At 46.0% G+C, this 20121-nt stretch overlaps 1 protein-coding gene across 4 annotated transcripts in view; it reads left to right on the top strand.

Moving 5' to 3' along the window:
• The window catches only part of d4 (double PHD fingers d4), a 74573-nt gene extending 59582 nt beyond the window's left edge, over positions 1 to 14991 (top strand). For all 4 annotated transcript variants that reach the window (XM_077664754.1, XM_077664753.1, XM_077664756.1 and 1 more), the window contains 3 exons: positions 5016 to 5128; positions 12823 to 12904; positions 14616 to 14991. In XM_077664754.1, coding sequence (XP_077520880.1) covers positions 5016 to 5128; positions 12823 to 12904; positions 14616 to 14695 — 275 coding nt within the window. In that variant the 3' untranslated portion in view covers positions 14696 to 14991. The remainder of the gene's footprint in view (positions 1 to 5015; positions 5129 to 12822; positions 12905 to 14615) is intronic.
• The last annotated feature ends 5130 nt before the right edge of the window (positions 14992 to 20121 follow it).

Below are 20121 nucleotides of genomic sequence, written 5' to 3'. Positions count from 1 at the left end.
CACCCGGCCAATTTCTTTAACAGTATCGCGCGCCCACCGATCCGCGTGTTTGTTTCTGGCACACAGAAGTACGGCGCCATAGAGTGAAGCCCTTCCCTCTTCATGAATCGCCGCACCCAAGTTGACGAGCCTTTGAATTGCGCCCTCGTGAGTCTAGAGGCAGGCACGCGTGATCTCTACCGTATTCATGCGGATGCATTCGGCAGTCACAGGCAGCGATCTTGCACGCAGCGCAACCTTTCCTTCCAACTCTGGATACGCTGCGGTCCGCCCACGAAATGTTTTCTTCTCGTTGCTGCAAGTTGTAATACGCAGCTTCTGCCTCTGCTTCTACTGAATGTTCTTTTCGGGTACTCCAAATTCGTGCCTTGACAGATACTCCAAATTCGTATCTTGCCACCAGGTTTCTATGAGCTTCCGCGTACTCATTTGTGCTTTTATTGAAGGCGACTGTGAATTGCCATCGGCTTCCGCTCATTTTGGAACAAAATGTGAAAAAGCAGCCTTTTAAGGAAATAGCTTTGAAATGACGGAAACGCAAAATGGCGGTGCCAGCACGCCGCACTGCTGCTGATGGCGATGGTGGGTGTTGACTTCAGCCGCCCATTGTTGCAAGATTTCCGTAGTTTTTCTGACGATGACTGGTATATAAGACGGAGGTCGACTTCTCGCCATGTTTTTTTTTTTTAAAGTTCGACCTATATTCCGGTTTTTAGGGTACATGAGGGCTGCAAAAGCTCAGTAACTAAACAGTTCCCGTCCATGATGACGGTGATTTGCAGTTGTTTTGGTAGTCTGGAGTGGTTCATGCTGGTGATCTACACCAGCCTGGGGCTGTAGTCCGGAGACCTGTCTCCACTGTGCCTCCTAGAGAGACTTTTTTTGTCTGCATTATTGCTCAGAAAGGCTGTTTTTTTCTTCTTCAGCCTTCTCTGGTCCTTTTCAAAGCTGCGACGAAGGATGTTGCAGCCTGCAGTGTAGCTGAGGCTGCGTTGCAAACTTTGCACCCATGCCAGGCTTGATCATGTCTGCGTGTTCCATGCGCACGGCGATCTCCTCCGTTGTGCAAAACTCTGTGTCGTGTCGACAAAACGTTGTGTGACCGGGCCCGGATTCTGGAGCAAATTGATCAGGCATTGGGGCAGGTGACGCTAGCCGAGGCTCCGAACAATCCTCATCCGACAAAGTCAAACATCACACAGGTGACGCTCGCTGTAACTTCGAACAGTTCTCATCCGGCACGGTCGAACATCGCACAGGCGACGAAGCAGGCGACGCTCGCTGTAACTTCGAACAATCCTCATCCGACACGGTCCAACGTAGGGCATACGATGAAGCAGGCGACACCCGCTGTGGCTGCAAACAATCACCCGGCACGTTCGAATGTCCCAACGTCGAACCGCACTCGCGTTGTGCGGGCGACGCTTTCTCTCGTATGTAGTACGCGTCGTCTTCTTCAAACGTACGTCTCCTGGCATCAGTTACTTTGTACTGACAAAGTATGCGACATAGGAGAAAAGAAACCGCAAAAAAGATCTTGAGAAACTTCACTAAGCGAGCGCTACGCAAATAGAGACGCAGTCAAACGCGCAAAACGGGAACCACGATGGAGGAAAACAAAAAAGAAAGAAAACAAAATGACGCGCCGGTCACGTTGGCCAATGGTAGGCCTCAAACGATAGGCTCGCCTTGCGCTCGCGCCCTCCAGCCAATTAGCCGCCAAGAAAAAGCCTTCGGAAAACTGACTAATGCGGTCGTTCTCATTGACCGACGCCATTTTGAAATGCAGCAAAATGCGCACAAAGAAACAAGTTTCAAAACGAGCCCAAGATGGTGCTGATCGGCCAGATGCTTCGCCCGCGGCACGCGCGGGAAGTTTGAACAAATTTTGCCCGTTTCAGGGCATTTCGTGGCTCCCGTGATGTTTTGAAAGTCGATTTTGTCGTATTTCCCAATCGAATTCAGCGTTAATATTTTGAGGGCAGGTGCTTGAAGGTACAAACGTTTTGAAAATGCATTTTTCTGAAAACCGATTTTTTGCCATATTTGGCCATTCTGAGACCCGCGTCCCCCCTTAAGTTCTCCCCACAAAAAACAGTCACAGTCCTTTTCTCACTCAAAAGAGGCTTGCATAATGACCCAACGCAACACCTAAATGAAACCATGCTACCAATAAAACAAGAACAAATTTTTAGGCATAACATTCGATAAAAAACTTAACATTTCTGCCCCACATAAACACACTAAAAAAGAAAGGAAGCATTGGGGTTCCGATAGAACATCTCTTCTATGCACATACTGCTTTTTGGTACGTTCCCCCTTAGATTATGGATGCATTGTGTACGGTTCAGCAAGTCCGTCATACCTAAAAAGTTGGATCTAGTGCACAGTGCAGGCCTACACCTGTGGCGCATACAGAACATCTCCCATAGTTAGCCTCTATGTAGAAACTAATGAATCTCCTATTGAAGTTAGAAGAACCACTCTGACTTGCTCATATATCCCTAATGTACGGTCTCTACCAACACACATCGGCTATCCACTTGTAACGAGCTGCTTTTCCAGAATAATATTCAACAACAAACCTCAAGCGACCAGGCTTCTACTCTTGCAATTTGAAGATATGTGCCAGGATGTCGATGTAACTGGTGTTGCACAAAAGCGAGATCCACTACCTCCATGGTACAATTTTCCTTGAATCTGCAATTTTACTCTTGCACAGTTCCACAAAAACAGACTCCACAACAACATATACAAGAATTTCTTGCACTTGATGATTTCACAGATTTTTATACTAAAAATGGATGTTCACATAAGCGGTGCTGTGGTGCAAGGAAATTCGGAGGACACAGTACAACTTCCACACTGCGCATCCATCTTCACTGCAGAATGTTACGCAGTCTGTGTAGCTATAGAAAAAATAGCAAACGAAAACCTCACCAACAGCATTATTTAAACAGACTCCTTAAGTGTACTTACATCTCTTCATCATAGAAATGCAATCACTCCACTACTTGGTGAATTGATACACAACATAATAACAGCCATAGCTCAAGGACAAAACGTATAACTCTGCTGGGTCCAGAGTCATGTTGGAATAAAAGGCAGCAAGAGAGCAGATTTGTGCGTTGCACAAGCTCGTGGCAAGGAAATAAAAAAAGTTAATATACCTTTTAGAGATTGCATGAACTTAGTACAGCGTAAATTAAGAGAAAAATGTCATTTGTCTTGGAACAATGAAGTCAATAACAAATTACACTTGATTAAGCTGGTTATAGGCAAATGGAAGTCATGTGTGCACCAAAAACGTTTCAAGGTAGTGAGTCTTTGCCGTCTCCGAATAGGCCACACACACCATACGCACAACTTTTTGCTAACGAAACAAGGCAAACCTCTTTGCGAAAAATACAGAGATGAACTTACGGTTAGCCATACCTTATTCCCTTGCGTGAAACTCGAAAAACAAGAAAAAAGTACTTCTTATAACGAACACATTCCTTTCCATCTTACACTGCTTTTAGGAGGTAATGGAATCGTAGACACGTCTTGCATTTCTAGTTTTTTAAAGGGGCTGTGAAGGGGGCTCTAATAAAGTTGCGGCATGCCTGGGATATTAAAGCACGCTGCTTCACGAATAGCGTCCAGCAAGAATTTTTTAAATGCGCTTTGTAGAAGCTGAGTTATCTGTAGTTAAGATTTGAATTTCAGCATCTTTGCGCCGTTCCCTCTCCTCTCGTCACTTTTTGCACACTGGAAGTTAGGCGCTTCTTCGCCGACCCCCCCTCTGGGAGCGGAGCTTCCTGCCCCGCAGGAGATAAGCGGCTTATAGGCCGCGGCCACGGTAGCTGCCTGACGTCTGCAAGAATCTAACCAATGGCCACCTCTCATCATGTCTACGCAGATGCGGGGTACGGAGGAGGGTGCAAGCGTGAAAAAGTCGCCGGGAAGGGCTCGCCAACTTTGACGCGTGATTGTGGGTCATCTGCTGCGTGTAGAAGAGTATTATTTGGCTCTGTTCATGGCAACACAGCGCAGTGATTAAGTGCGTTTATGTGCTCTCCTCGGAACGCGTTTCAGAGCCCCTTTATGAGAAACAGGATTTCTCGAAAAACTGACTACCCATTGGTCTGTTCGAATTTTAATACACCTCAGCCACTTTCTCAACCCTGAGAAGAAGGCTGAGGTCTTTACTTGTTTTATTTGGAGCCTCAAGATCCTTGCCGAGCCAAAGATAGCTGCTGAGGTTACCAACCCTCTTGAAAGCTTTTAGTAGTAGCCATTTCTAAGACTTCCCTATCTGTTCACTTGATAGCACAAATGTTTGAGGCCCTCTACAGCACGGATGATTTTCTTATTTCTGTAAAATTCAGCAAAAACCTTTTCCGATGCCTTGTGCTTGGCACATGATGGCCTTAGTTGCCTATGTGCCATAAAACACAACACACTATGACTATGTGTGACCATACTCTTCTTTCACCCTTCCTTGTGCGCTTTTGGTGCCTACATCTTCCACAACAAAGTCCCATGTCTGGGGAAGTTCGTTCTATTGGACACTTGATGTCACAGTCTCAATGTGCAGTTATAATTGTTTTGCCATTGTTCATACAAGTGAATGTTTGAGGAAGCATGAGGTTCTGATGGGTTCAGGAGGCTGGAGGCAGGCATGCAGAGGTGGGAAGTAGCAGGAGTCTTATAACTGGCTTTCGTGCGGATCAATGTGAACATATTCTGTGCATAGCCCATATAAACAGTGTTGCACTCGGCAGTAAAAGAAAAATTTTATTTTTTGTCTGGCATTTTTCTCAGCGTTCGTAAGTGTTTGGCACGATGTTTCCTAAGCTGGCACACTGGCTTGTATCACTGCTGTGTGCATGAATACCACGTATTAGTGCAGTGGCACTAAGCTGCCCAGAGACTGCCGCAGTTGGGGCTGGTGAACTGAAAGTGAAATGCATGTGAGGCGCAGATTCCTCATGTCTGGTTCATATGTGTGAGTGTGTTTTGCGTTGTTGCAGCTCATCCTTCCTGCCTGCAGTTCACTCCGAACATGACAGTGTCTGTAAAGAAGTATCGCTGGCAATGCATTGAATGCAAGTCATGTGGGCTCTGCGGAACTTCAGACAATGATGTGAGTGTGCCTGCTCACTTGACTGGACTTTGGCTAGTCTGTTCCTCAGGTGAAGGTGTATTGCAAATTTTGTTGTTTTAGTGTTCATGACAAATTTTGACTTAATTGAGAAACGTAATAATAATAATTGGTTTTGAGGGAAAGGAAATGGCGCAGTATCTGTCTCATATATCGTTGGACACCTGAACCCTGCCATCAGGGAAGGGTCAAAGGAGGGAGTGAAAGAAGAAAGGAATAAAGAGGTGCCGTAGTGGAGGGCTCTGGAATAATTTCGACCACCTGGGGATCTTTAATTGAGGAACATGAATCTGTGATTAGGTATACAGTCGAACCCCACTACAATGAAATTCACAGGGTGCGCAAAAAATTTCGTTGGAAGTGGAAATTTTCTTGTGGCAATATCAGCCCAAAAAACTAACGTCTTACTGCGCTCTTCAAAAATATCATTTATTTCCAGAAAATTCTGTCATCTTGGCTTGCGTCCTTTTAGTGGACATGAGCATCGTGGTGCGAGTTTCACACTCAGCCAACAACTGCATCGTGATGTAATCGTCATACGCATCAATGAAGGCACGAATGGTGTCAAATGCGTCGCATCACATGCACTGCGGACGGCAGGGCTGGTGCATCTTCCACTTCGCTCTCATCTTCGGACGAGGTGTCATTGTGGTGGGCCTCTTCAATTATTGCTTCATCGGTTAGCTCCTCGTGTGCTACCACGTCCGCATCAACAGCGATATATTCATCAAGGTTGCCATCCGCTGGCACGTTTCCGGCGCCCTGAAGTGCTGCCCACACCGCAATCACCTCTGAGGAGGGAGGCTCTGTTAGGACACGGTCATTGTCCGTTGAACTGGACATTGATTCAGCGCCATGTTTAAGGCCAGCGTGCACAAAGCAGTTCTCAATTATGGTCCGCCGAGTCATCGTCCACGCTGTGGCGATCATTTTGCAGGGCCATGTACAGGTACACTTTGGTTGGCCGTCCGGGCTCAATATTCAGCAACAGCCGTTGAATCAACCGCTGCTGGTAAGCACTTTTGACGCTGTTAATAATGCCTTGGTCCAACGGCTGAACCAGAGAAGTACAGTTTTCCGGAAAAAACCGCATTTCCACATTTTCGAGCTCAGTGTCCTTAACATTATGAGCCGAGCAATTATCAACCAACAAACACACCTTCCGGTTTTGTAACTTCATATCACGGTCAAAATTCATGACCCAATCATGGAAGATTGCCCGCGTCATCCAAGATTTTTTGTTTGCCACATATTTAACAGGAAAGCGCTTACCCCCTGTGAAGCACCGTGGCTTCACGCTCTTGCAGATGAGAAGCAGGCAGCACTTGTCGGAGCCGTCCATGTTGCTGCAGAGAAGCGGAGTCACACGTTTTTTGCTGTGCTTTCCTCCACTGCATGGTTGGCCCTTTGTGTCCAGCGTCTTTGCGGGGAGCAGTTCATAGAAAAATCCCGTCTCATCCGCACTGTAAATGTCGGACAGGGTGTAGTTTTTCGTTGTCTCCCAATCGATGGGCCGTTGACATCTGAAGAAGCCGACTCACCACACAACGCTTTTGCTACAATGTCATGCCGGGCTTTAAAACGTGTCGGCCAGCTTGAGCTTGCCAGGAAATCTTCAATGCCCAGTATGCAAGCTTTTTCTTGCAGCACGCTTCTACTGATGGGCATTTTCTTCGCACGCGTGTCGAGGAACCATGGGAATGACGCCTTTTTAAGATTCTCGTGTGCCGCTTGTGTCAACTTCTTGCGTTTGCCGGATGTCCTCGAAGAAAGAGCTACGGTGATGGAGTCTTTCGCCTTCAAAATGGTAGAAAGCGTGCTATTGGAGGTGCCGAAATCCGCAGCGATGTCACCTTTCTTCCTCCCGCTTGACGGCCTCTCGGATTATGCGTGCTTTATCCTCCAAAGAAAGGAACTTGTGCTTTCTGCACGGCAGTGCCATGCTGGCATCGAGTCTAGCACACTAACACAAATGAAACACTGGACAGTCGCACTGCGTCGGGCCGGCTCCGCTCCGCTTCTCTGTCGATATGATGGACGATATCGCACAATATGACGGACGATGTACAATGTGACGGACGATATCGAATGGTGCCACCTATTCGCGTTCGATGCACTATGGGGCACACATCATTTACAGCAAAAGTTTTCAGTGAAATTAAACACCATGAACATACGGACTGGGAACGTTATGCTTGTTTTGTTGTAAAATGAATGTTAAGCGCATCTCCACTGAACAAAAATTTTGTTGAAGCGGAAACGCACCGAAAAGATAATTCATTGTGGCGAGAACTAGCATGCATTGTTTTCTATGGCTAGTGGATGGGGAATCTGAAATATTTCGTTGAAGCGGCATTCGTTGTACAGTAAAACCTCGTTAATTCGAAATCGCTTAATTCGAACTTCCGGTTAATTCGAACTGACGGCCGGGTCCCGGCAAAGCCCTGTGTATTTCAATGGGTCAAAAGTCCCGATAATTCGAATATGCCGGTATCCACGTCGGTTAATTCGAACTAGGCGCCGATGGCTGGCATTGCTCCTCGCATATAGAAGTCACCTCGTAGCAAATACAATGCGCTGAAAATTAAAAAAAATGCAGAATGATGAGAGAAAAAAAAGCCAGCACGCATGAGGTGAGACGTGAATTTCGGTGCCCGAACCAGCCCTCCGGTGCATGCCGTAGCAGGTTTTCGCTGCCGGAGCGTCGAAGCATTGGCTTGTCTATTTTTGGCTGACGCGCGGTCACGCGGGTAGCCACCCTACCGCGGGCGCCGCCTATGCTCCGGCCACGGTGGCAACGGTGGCTCCGGAGCAAGCCGTTGCAGCAGGTCAACTAAAGGACTACCTTGCCGATTACTCGCTCAGCGATGTGTTCAATGTAGATGAAACCGCGCTTTATTTTAAGTTGCTGCCGAACAAGACTGTCAGTTACAAAGGCGACACGTGTTCAGGCGGGAAGAGAAGCAAGGAAAGAGTGACGGTGTTGGTGTGCGCAAACGCGACTGGCACGGAACGGTGCCGCTTGCTAGTTATAGGCAAAGCAGCGAAGCCTCGCTGCTTTAAAGGGCTAAAAACTCTCCCTGTTGATTATACTTTCAACAGAAAGTCGTGGATGATGCGAGCAATTTTCACGGATTGGCTGCGCACACTCGACAGGAAGTTCGCGGCACAGAACAGGAATGTTCTGTTGTTCGTTGACAACTGTTCAGCCCATTGCGACATCAGCGGACTGAAGGCGATCCGTCTGGCATTTCTGCCGAAAAACACTACGGCTGTGCTGCAGCCTATGGACCTTGGGGTTATTAAAAACCTCAAAACACTGTACAGGCGCCACCCCCTAGAGCGGATTCTTGTGTGTGTGGACAGCGGCAAATCGTACGACGTCAATCTCCTCGGAGCCTGCCACATGCTGGCAACATCGTGGAATGCTGTCAAGGCGGACACAGTTGCGCACTGTTATCGAAAGTGCGGCTTCATTGAAGGCCCAGAAGCCTGCAGCACGGCAGAGCTGGATGCTCAGTGTGATGACTCCGTCGCGCTGCACCCTGCCTACGCTGCTTTATCGGAGGGTGTTGACTTCCAGAGCTTCGTAGACGTTGACAGCGGCGTGGAGACATCGGGGCCGTTAAGCGATGCCGAGATTATTGAAGCGGCCTGCGGTGACCAGATGCCGCACAACTCCGGCGCGGCGAGCACAGCTGACAGCGACGACGAGTCCGACGGAGGCGACGATCCATTGCCACCCCCGAGTGCATGTGAAACAGCGTCAGCACTCGATCTGGCTGCGCGCTACTTCTCCGCCGATGATAATTCGGACGCTGCGTTGGAGCTGTTGGGCAAGTTGCAGACGATGCTTGTCGAGTCACGGCAAAGAAAACGAAAACAAATGCGCATCACCGATTATTTTTCTCTTTGATATGCTTTGCCAATCTGCTGTTAATAAACATGTTTTTGAAGCATAGTGTCATATTTAATCATTAAGCTTGCTGCTTACGCGAGTGCATTTTGATGTTAGCTCCAACCGCATAAACAAATTAACTTTATTTCCTTCGACATTCGGGCTCTATGATTTTAATTCGCGCAATCGCCCGCCGCAAATGTGTAGTAGCGCGTAGTAAGAGATAACGATCTCAGATATGCCTGTTTTAGCTTCGGCCCGTGCTGCCGGGCGTGATGGCCGCTTTTTTTAGCGCCCGCTCGTTAATTCAAACTCTGCTTAATTCGAACAATTTTCCGGTCCCCCTCGAGTTCGAATTAACGAGGTTTTACTGTAGTGGGGTTCAACTGTATGTTCCAATTTATGGTGGCATAGCAAGCAGTTTAACCTTGTGAGCTGAAGAGAGGGACATGCCACTTCCAACAGCCTATGCGGTTTGAGCAGACTATAGCCAGGGCATAGTATTTTTTTTTCTTAATTTCACACGTGTCCTTTAGCATAGTACAGTTATGTATGCATATGCAGACCTGTGTTGGCTATAAATGCCATCAAGGCCCGGTATTGGGCCCATGTGTCCAGATTCTTGTGTCTTGTGGTTGGCTAGGGTGGTAATCCTGGCTGCCAAGGTGTGCTTGTGTGCTGTCCGAAGTCTTGGCCAAGTTAGTGAGTAGTGGTCTACTGTCAGTTCTGTACTGGGAGTGGGGCAGAAGGGGCAAGTCAGAAGAGTCTGCGGTGTCCAGGAGGTCCTGACCGCAACCATCAGCGCAGCAACGCCACCTCTTCATTGCGAATTGAGCTGACAGGAAGGTTGTATCCACGCGATGGAATCAAAGTATGCATGAATCGGCAGAGAAATTCTTTTTCAGACACTGCGGCACCTCCTGTGTACAGTTTCAGTGTAGGCAATGGGTACATCACCTGCAGTGGTTTGCGCTAGGTTTTATGGCACATAAGCTACTGAGGCTATCATGCGCCAAACTGCAGTGGATGGCGTGCATTGTCAGTAGGGGTGTGCGAATATGGAAATTTTCGAATACGAATATGAAGAAAAAATGGCTTCAAATATCAAATCGAATATCTGTTCTGTACAGAAAAGAAATTTCAGCGAATGATAAACAAGCAATGTTGTTGCCCTTATTTTTTTCAAAATAGTGTATGGTCTTTGCAACTAAAATAGACAAAAATAAATTGCCTCAGTACCATATAAGAAAACATGATGTGCACAGAAATGTAGACTACTTGATTAGACAGCATAATAGTATCCGAAATGTAATGAAGTCATGCAAAACAAGCCCATAAAATGACAAGACTGGCAGCAAAAAATAGCTAGTAAGACCTCATTCACTCCGACTTCAGGGGACCGGAAGAAATGCCTGGTTCAACTGAAGGCCTCGATTTATAAAATTCTTCACCCGCCCTTCCGAAAAAAAAGAAAACCTGCCGAAAATGCAAAGATGCAGTAAGGCCTTATGTGCTTTTGCAGTGCTGGAAGGATAACACAAATGCAAGTAAGCGGCCGGGGAACACACACTGGCGTTGGAACGGCGAGACGGTTTTTAAAAAGGAAAAGGAAATTACCTGCAATGCACCAGTCCGCGTCCAAAAGCCGCATGAAGCTGGGATTGGACTACCGGCGAATTCACGGGCCGACAGTTGCAGTCGCCCGTCGGCCATCGGCCATGTTGTTCGCAGCACGTGTGGAGTGTGGGAAAGCCAACATGCGGAATTTCGCACGAGGTCAAGCCTAGCGGCATCGGAATGCGATCGGTCCGCGTGATAAACGACGCAGAAGGAAGGGAATAGGACTTCTGTATTGTTTTCCTGGAATTTTTAACTCCATCATCGGCTAATTTGCCCAGATACTATGGTATTGCCATGGTCGAATTTATGAAAGTCTGCACAGTATACGATCGCTGGCAAGTATTCAGGAATTTTCGAATAATCGGAAATTCTCAAATATCAATTTCTCGACTACGAATGGAATATCAAACATATTCGATTCGTATTCGAAATTTCGGATATTCGCGCACCCCTAATTGTCAGCTTCCCTATGATGGCGTGTAGTGCGTCGAGCCTGCACAACTCGGAGAGGGCGTGGCTATGATTGCATAATGTGCCACACATCGCCAATGACATCCAGGGGTCTGGCTATGCGCCTTAGAGCCTGAACTGCTTGTGTGGAATTTGTGTGTAGGAGAAAATGAGTCGGGGACACAATACAGAGGCGGTCCCTTAAAGTAGACACACCGTCGCCAATGGCTACGAGCTCTGCTATCACAGAGGGAAGTGGCGCCTCTGTGATGTTGGAACATGACTGGCATACATCGACGACAGCTGGACAAATGAGAGCCAAGTCAGTTGTCTGAATTTGTCCAGATGGCTGCAGTGGCCTGATAAGATCCTGGTTTAAAAACGAGCATGATATTTCGAATAGCAAATGATATCAGCTTCCAGCTGTATAAATGGTGCTTTCTGGCCATTAGTCCCTAATGTAGAGATGACACTGGGATTGCTTGAGAGAGGGAACGTGCACCAGGGCAGATGGTCCTCACTGTCTGTTTAACCACGTGTGAAGGGAATTTAAACACACTTTGGTCTGCTGGAAAAGGTTGGAGCGGTACTCGAATAGTGTCACTGGAAATACAGCATTAACTTTAAGGGGGCCAAGACCATAGTCAGTCATGTGCAGGCCATGTAATCAAGGGTCACTTGACCCATTGACTGTTAGTGGGTCACATGGCTAATGAATGGGCCGGGCCACATTGGTCATGCAGCTGGTAAAAATGCATCACATCATCTTGCTATGTGGTGACATTTATTCATGCAGGCAGTGACCACAAGATTTCAGGGAGGGGCCTGGCTATAAGAGTTGGTTGTGCAAAACACTGAATCCCTTAGGCATGATATATGCATTTAGCGTCCATTCTCTGCTGGCTAAGGAAAACTGGAAACTATGGCGAACTTCAAGCCGAAGTTATTCAGATATTTCGAAATTTGCCATCTGAATGGTAGTGGGATGAAAAAAATGTGCTATACCTGCATTAAGTCTACTTGAAATATAATTGAACTGTTCAACCCAAAAAACGTCCAACATAAGTCGAAGTGGGTGGAGGGGGGGGGGGGGTGTTCAGCAATCTAAGGGCATGGCCAATACCCCGTGCAGCTACCACAATCTGTGAGCCAGTACATGAAATGCACAACGCCTTTCCTACAGTGCATTTTACGATTGTCTACTCCTGACGACGATAAGATGGAATGTGAATTTTTTCTCACACTGGGTATGTTTTGTAGCTTATAACCTCATTCTTTCTTTTCATAGTCTTTCAAAAGAATACAGTGACATGGTAATGTGCATGGAGTCTTTTTTCTTTTCCTTGGTTCCTGTTTTTCTAGCTCATGGCAGAGTTGTTAGTACTGGAATGTCACTTGGTATGTCTGCCAGTTTTGGCTGCAAATGCTTATATTTACAGCAGCGGCGCTGTCTTTTGTGCTAGGCTAGGTTGAGCAGGCCCAACGAGGCAGCCGTGGTATTGGTACCTGCCGCGTCTTGCGTGGCGTGGATCGGCAATTCAGAGGGCAATGTCCATCGCTGGTAAAGGAGATTGGCTGCCTGCACATTGTGTCTGTGTGGATTTGTGTTTGCTGCAGGGGCCATTAAGCACGCTGCGCATTCCCGTTGAGTGCATGATCCCTGTTGGAGGGGGACAGCTGTGTAAGTTCGTGTGACCGATCCATGCAGGACCAGCTGCTGTTCTGTGATGACTGCGACCGGGGCTACCACATGTACTGCCTCCAGCCACCCCTGTCTGAACCGCCCGAAGGTAAGTGGTCACACACTGCTCGGGAGGGGCTGGACTGCATCTAGTGTCCTACCCCAGGGCAGATGGGGGAGAGAGTGTATGATTGAGTACACTGGTGGGTGGTAAGTACTACTCTGTTCACCCTTCGACTGTGGCGTGGGCATGCCCTTCTTTGCCCATGGCGACACAGTACTGGGTGAAACCTCTGTTGGGTTCTTGAGCACGTGAAGAGAGTATAAGTCGATGTTTTTCGTTAGTGGTGGTTCACTTTTTGCAAGAATATGTTTCTTGGGTTGAAGTATACTCCGTTTCATACATAGCAGTCAATGCAGCCAAGACTGCAGAGCCTGTTCGCGCTCCTCGTCTGCATCGTAATGTAGTGTGTCGAAAGTAAAACTTGTGATGAACTTAAAATTAAAGTAAATGTTGGTCGATATTGTAGTATACTGATAAAAGTGTTTTATTTTGCAAGAAAGATTGCTTTTTTCTTTTATGTTCTCCAAAACAGAGCGCCTTAGTTTTCTGGTTATTTCCGGCTCCTCCTGTATCAGGTTTTCGCAGCTAGGCCGGCCGGTCAGTTGTCTGCCATTGTTTGTCGTTTGTTTTCGTTTGGTTTTCGAGTCTGTGAAAATGGCGTCGCTGTCTCCTACTCGCCTGTTTTCTTCGCCCACTGCAACTGCAAAAACATCTCTTGCTCGCCTCTTTTTCAAGCTGAAGTCTCTAAAGATTTCGAAAGACTGCAAGCGGGTGATTGTCAGCATGTACTCTAGCATAAGGGAGCGCTTCCTGGGGAAGACTCTACGTGAAGTTCTCGCAGCTGTGGGCGAGATGACAGGGGCGAGCTCTAAAGTGTTGACCTTCTACAAAACTGTCAGGACAAATGGCATACAAGAGACTAAGACTTAAAGTGCCCTTTAATAAAGAGTTGAACACTTGTTATTTGTTCCCTTATGCTTGAGTGGTTCACTTGAAGTCTAGTGTTTTTGTTTTTTTTGTGGAAATGCTCACCGGTATCTATAAATTCACTTTTTCTATCACCACACAAGTATTGACTCACTGTGTGCCGCGTGCAAAAAAGTCACTGAATGCCCGAGAACAGTACTTCGCAATCACGTCCGTCGCCAATGCACTACACTGCCTTTTCCCTTCGAAACAAGTAAACACCACTGTGTTTTTCAAAGTAGGCATTACAGTTTGATGAAAAACAGCCAATGATATATAGCTTGCATTTCGACTTTCTACCTAGTAATTCTTTTAAGAAAAATTTAAAAAAAAAATGAGAAGTCGAACCATGGCCCCTCATAAAATTAACAGACAGGCGCGCACTTCCTACCACTCAGCCACAACGCGAGGCGGACGGATACATTTTGCTTGTTTTTTGCAGCGGACTGCTTTTGTACCTTCGGCAGCGTTGACTGCTATGTTGGAAATGGAGCGTAGACTGCTTGATTTGCTTGAGAGTTCACATAATATGACTGTTCAAGGCAGCAATGTGAACCATTGTATTGTTCGCTGAGGAGCTTCACCTTTGCGTATGGATGTTCAAGTTGCTTGAGGATGTCTATCTGGTAGGAGACAGTCTTGTACAAACATTAGCCTGTAAGCCTCAGCTGTACTGTGACGGCAGTAAGTATGCAAACTCCATGTGAAGCTTGCTGCATACAGTGTGTTGGTTTAGTGTTCGTGATCCCACCATGCCTGAGCCAACATGGGTGGTGTGTGTGTGTTTCAGGCCTGTGGAGCTGCCATCTGTGTGTGGAAGAGTACGGCCGAGTGGAGCAGCGACCACCAGCAGCAGGAACCCCTCCCTGAGATCATCCTTCACAGTACACCCTGCTCGAGGCTGGTCAGCTGGATTTGTGGGAAGCTTGAAGCAGAGGAGGAGGCGGTAGAGCGGCAGCAGTGGACGCCCAAGCACCGGCTTTGTCTGAGCAAGACTCTGACAGCAGATTTAAAGTGGATGCATGGATGCCCATTATGAGCCAGTGTGCCGGCACCTACATTATAAAAATTCTGGCTGCTGAGGCATTTCTTATGTGCTAAAGTATAGATGTGTGTGTCCTGTTCTGTGGCATCATCTGTAACAATAAATTCTTCCAACTAAACAACCTGGGACCATTATTGTGATCAGTCAGAGTTTTATCTACACTTTTTAGGGCCTGCTGGTAAACAGGGTCCCTACAGGCTGTGACTGTGTGTGATGCAAATGGGGCCTGTAAGAGGCAGCTCAATCCCAAATAGCTGAATGTAGTGAATCAAAAGGCACGTGAACAGGAGACACCCAGAACACAAAACATGCAAGTGTATTTGTTTTTCTGGCTCTGTACATGTGTTTGTTGATGCGCCGCACAAAGTGCACTCAGTGGGAGCCCAAGCTACTGCTCCAAGCTCGGCTGCTTTTCTATCTCGGATAACTTGTCACGAAACCTCCAAGGCAAAATGCCTGCATTTTATGTCTTGCCAGCCAGGATGCCCATCCTTTCAATAGCCGGGTTTTGGTGTATCCTTTTATACAGAAAGGCACCTCTCTGTAGCTATGTTTTGCATTGCGAACGTTGTTGCCTGTGAAGCTCATTTACAAGGGATGCCTCATACATGAAAGTAAACGTTGACTTATTCCAATATCTTTCCCGATTTGGTAAATTCGTATTGTCAGCTGTGCGACGAACCTGCCACCTTAGACCACATAATTTTGGACTGCATGGGGGATCCACCTCCGGCAGATCTAGTCACATCTCCCATGGTTGAAAAATGGGAAGCTGTTCTCGCCAGCCCAAACCTGGACTTTCAGTCCCGGGCCAAGGCAAGAGCGCAGGAAGTCACTGACAGACTTAAACTGCCAGCCACCTGGAGCGGCTCAAGTGACCCAAGAATATCGCCATCTTCCTGGCAATAAAGTTTTCTCTCTCTCTTGCCAACTAGTGATCAGCCGAAAGCATCTAGCCAACTAGCTTTTGGATAGTCATTCAAGGTGCTTTTTCTGAATTATAATATGCCTTCAAGTACAACTTTCCAAGCAAGTTGTGGCATTATCATGGAGGTTGTGTTTTCTATCACCGCACAAGTATTGATTCATTCTGTTCCGCGTGCAATAAAGTCACTGAATGCCCGAGAACAGCACTTCGCAATCACGTCCATCGCCAATGCACTACACTGCCCGTTCCCTTCGAAACAAGTAAACAGCACTGTGTTTTTCAAAGTAGGCATTACAGTTGGATGAAAACCAACTGTTCGTCTTGTGCATTAATAAAGATGTACTGAGATGTCTTACTGTGGCGTGCCCCAGTGCAAAACTGATGAATGAAAGAACGTATTGGGACTGACATCACATAAAATGCCTTCTTACACCAGCCACACAGAGCAAGATGAGTGGCCAACCATGTTGGCATGCTGTGGTGATCTGTTAGTATCTGTGTTCCCCACATACGCAAGTAGATAAACTACGATAGTTGCCTCAGCATTTTCCCAGAGTAAGGACCGCAATGAGTTGTGCACCCCAATGGCCACCTGCTCTGTTATCAACACAGTGTGGGACTTCACTGACTGCGCTGAAGGAAAACTCCACCATGGGGAAGCCACAGTGCACGTGGAGCAAGTAATACAACTCCAACCACAGGGTCTGCTTTCCCATTCCACAGGAACGCTGCTCAGTCAGCCTGACAGCACATTGTAGAATAAGGCAAGGGCAAGAAGAGCACAAGTGGCAGCCAGGCTCTGGTGCCGTTTTGTCTTTTGACAGTTTGCGAATGCTCCTCGATCTTTCCACCTCAACTTTCTGGCATGTTACATCATCATATCCTACAGTTGCCAGCAAAGGTTAACAGGGTGCATAGCCTGAGCAACAAATTTATTCTAAGTGTACTATATATTGCAAGTTTTTTGCAGCACTATGTATGGTAGAGCGCTCTCATTCAATCGGGTCAACGAAAACAGTTGACATATAGTCCTTCAAATATTTAGTTGTGACTGTTTGCAAACGATTATTGCAGTAATTAAAAAGGTAGTTCAGGGTACACTGAGCGTTTCATTCACTGGTGAAGTGGTAAAATGAACAGCGCTACGAGGCCTGAGCTGCGAAGCAGTGCACCACCATTCGTAAGCATGACGTTTGCCGAGTCAGCAGGATCTCCTGCGTGCAGCAGCTTGACACTGGTGCTCCTTCCTGCCCAAGGATGGAGTTCAGTCAAGGGGGTGAGGAAAGGGGAGGAATCCGTTCTTCAGTGCACACCGTTCAGATTGGCTCAGATCGCTGAAGAATTCACTGTGCTGCGATTGACTTGTGAGATGGAGTTCAGCTTGAAAACGGGAACAGGACTAGATAGGCTTTACCCCTCATGTAAAGCCCTCACCCAAGGGCCCTTGAGGTATCAAATGAAAAAAAAATTGGCAGTGGTTTAACTCTTCTAAACCTAGTTAGAGCGAAAGCTCCATTACACTTGCATACGCTTAGACTCTTGAAATGCCTCGCAGCTGTTTCAGCCACGCTCTCATCCATGGCGAAACTGCATGCAAGAGCGGCCTCACCGAGTCACGTGCATAATCACTGGCCACATCCGGTGAAGCGGCAGTCGGCACACCCTAGGAGGTTATAAAAAACTGTTTTTTTATATCCTCCTTGCGCGCACCACGGTCGGAGATACGTCAGAGCAGCGGCGTGTTGGCTGCGGCGAGTCGTGGTTTGACGTCATAGCCACACCTCCAGCACTCCTCCTGTTGAAGGTCAAACTGCAACACCCGATGACCTTGGTGAAACATGGCTTAGTGGAGCTCTCACTCCAAAATAAAAAGAAGGCAAAGTGCTGTGTGTTCTTCCAAACTAGGTGCCTCAATGGCCAGTGCCGCTTTCAGGGTGAAGACTAGAGTGTACAAGGGAAGAGTGCTCGCAACGGCTGCATATTGAGTCCCACACTCTAGCTCAGCTACACTGAATGCATTGTGGCGGCAGGTCGTTTCGAAGAGAAAACTGCCGCTACTGTATAGATTTACGAAAATTTGGTGTTCTATCAAGGCGGTGGTAGCAGTGAATCGGAATTCGTGACTCTGAAGTATATCTTAACTCCCAGCTCGTATGCTGAGAAACTCTCCGCCTTATGAATAGTCGTTACATTTTATTTTATTTATATATTTATTTATTTCAGATACTGTCAATCCCATTGGGATTTTTACAGGATGGGCACATAGTAAGAAGGTACATAGCGAATACAAATGGAATGGTATATATTAAGAACACTGTTGTTTGCAAGTAATTACATGAGTATGGGAAAAAAAACACAGATAGCAGAAAATGAAACACATAACGAAAGAGTATATTTCACAGAAATAGGTGCGATTTTATACATTGTAAGTAGTATGTTCATACAGATGCTGTTATATGCAGTGATACGAGCGGTCTGTTGTACTTGTATAATTATTATTTATTTATCTATTTTAATTATCGCGCAACTGTTCTTCTACCAGAGTTACAAATTTCTGCAAAGATGTATTAGTAGTGATAGAGGGGTTCAAACTATTCCAATCTTTTATGGCAAGCGGAAAAAATGAATATCTGAAACAGTCGGTTCGGAATGCGTACTCTCTAAGGGTTAATGGGTGCTTATGCCGGGATGGTCTCGATTCGTCTACAGATATATATAACGAAGTATCTATGTTTAACGAGTTATGAACTAATTGGAACAATAATTTTAGTCGTGCTAGTCTGGCGTGTTTCTGTTAAGTAAGAATACATGCTTGGTTTAGTAGTTGGGATGGTGAATCACTGGTCCTGTATTTGTTAAAGATAAATCTAATTGCCTTTCTCTGTACTCCTTCTAGTTTGTTAATGAGCTGTTGTGTGTAGGGAAACCAAATCGTGTTTCCATATTCGAGAACTGATCGTATAAATGTGTTATATGCTAACAGTTTGGTCTCCGGTGGCGCTTCTCGAAGCCGTCTTCTAAGGAAGAACAATCGTTTTAAAGCAGATGATACTATACTGGTAATATGCGATTCCCATCATAGATCATGTGAAATGATTAATCCAAGGTATTTGTGTTCGTGAACTCGGGTGAGCGGTATGTTATTGATGCTGTACACATATTCGGACCTTTGTTTTTTATGGGTTACACATAAGAAGGCTGTTTTTTTAATGTTCAATTCCATTTGCCATTTGTGACACCATATAACCACTTCATGAAGGGCGCTGTTTAAATCATCGTGGTCATTTACAGTGTTAATTTCGTTGTAAAGTATGCAGTCATCGGCAAAAAGTTTAATTTTAACTTGTATGTTAGAGGGCAGATTATTAATGAAGATAAGAAATAAAAGTGGAGCAAGGACGCACCCTTGGGGTACTCCCGACGTAACGAGTGCAGTAGAAGAAATTTCATTGTTAACTACAACATACTGAGATCGGTTAGTTAAGTAGTCCTCGATCCAGTTGATAATAGGGCCGTTACCTAAAGTTGATCTAAGTTTGCTAATTAGTTTTTTATGGCGCACTCTGTCAAACGCCTTAGAGAAATCAAGTGCAATCAAGTCAACTTGCTTTTGGTTATCGATGCTCTGGAACAAATCATGTGTTAGTTCGAGTAATTGGGTGATAGTTGAAAGTCCCCTTCGAAATCCATGTTGAACAGGCGATAAAATGTTTTCTTGCTTAACATAACTGGTGATATGCTTTAGTATGATGTGTTCCAATAATTTTCCTACCGTGCACGTTAGTGATATTGGTCTATAATTTGAAACGTCATCTTTGCTTCCTGTTTTGCGTATAGGAATAACTTTCGCTATTTTCCATTCATTAGCTAGACTACAGGTTGATAAAGATTTATTGAACAATAAATGTAAATATTTCGCGTTGACTTCAGCATATCTTTGCAAAAAAGTGTTTGGAATATTATCAGGACCATTTGCTTTTTTTGTGTCTATTGATAATAGTAGGTTGAGCACGCCTGTCTCAGTTATTGTTGGCATGTCTAGCGGTGTTTGAATGCGCTGAATACTCTCCGGTGTGCAGCCATCGTCAACTGTGAACACAGATTGGAAGTATGTATTTAAGGAATTTGCAAAATTTTGATTTTGTCCTTGCCAATTGAAGGTGTCTTCTTGTGTTTTGGGGCTGAGGTATTTCCAAAATTTTCCAGGGGAGTGTTTTAAAAAATTAGGAAGCGTAACTGAGAAGTAGTTTGTTTTCGCTGCCATAATTTTTGCTTTCATTTCACGGATGGCGTTCGCGAGCTTATGTTTTACCTGAGAGTCAT

The sequence above is a fragment of the Amblyomma americanum genome, chromosome 5 (assembly GCF_052857255.1).
Source record: "Amblyomma americanum isolate KBUSLIRL-KWMA chromosome 5, ASM5285725v1, whole genome shotgun sequence".
Taxonomy (NCBI): domain Eukaryota; kingdom Metazoa; phylum Arthropoda; class Arachnida; order Ixodida; family Ixodidae; genus Amblyomma; species Amblyomma americanum.
The sequence above is the reverse complement of the archived record's forward strand: the minus strand, read 5'-3'. Positions and strand labels throughout refer to the sequence as shown.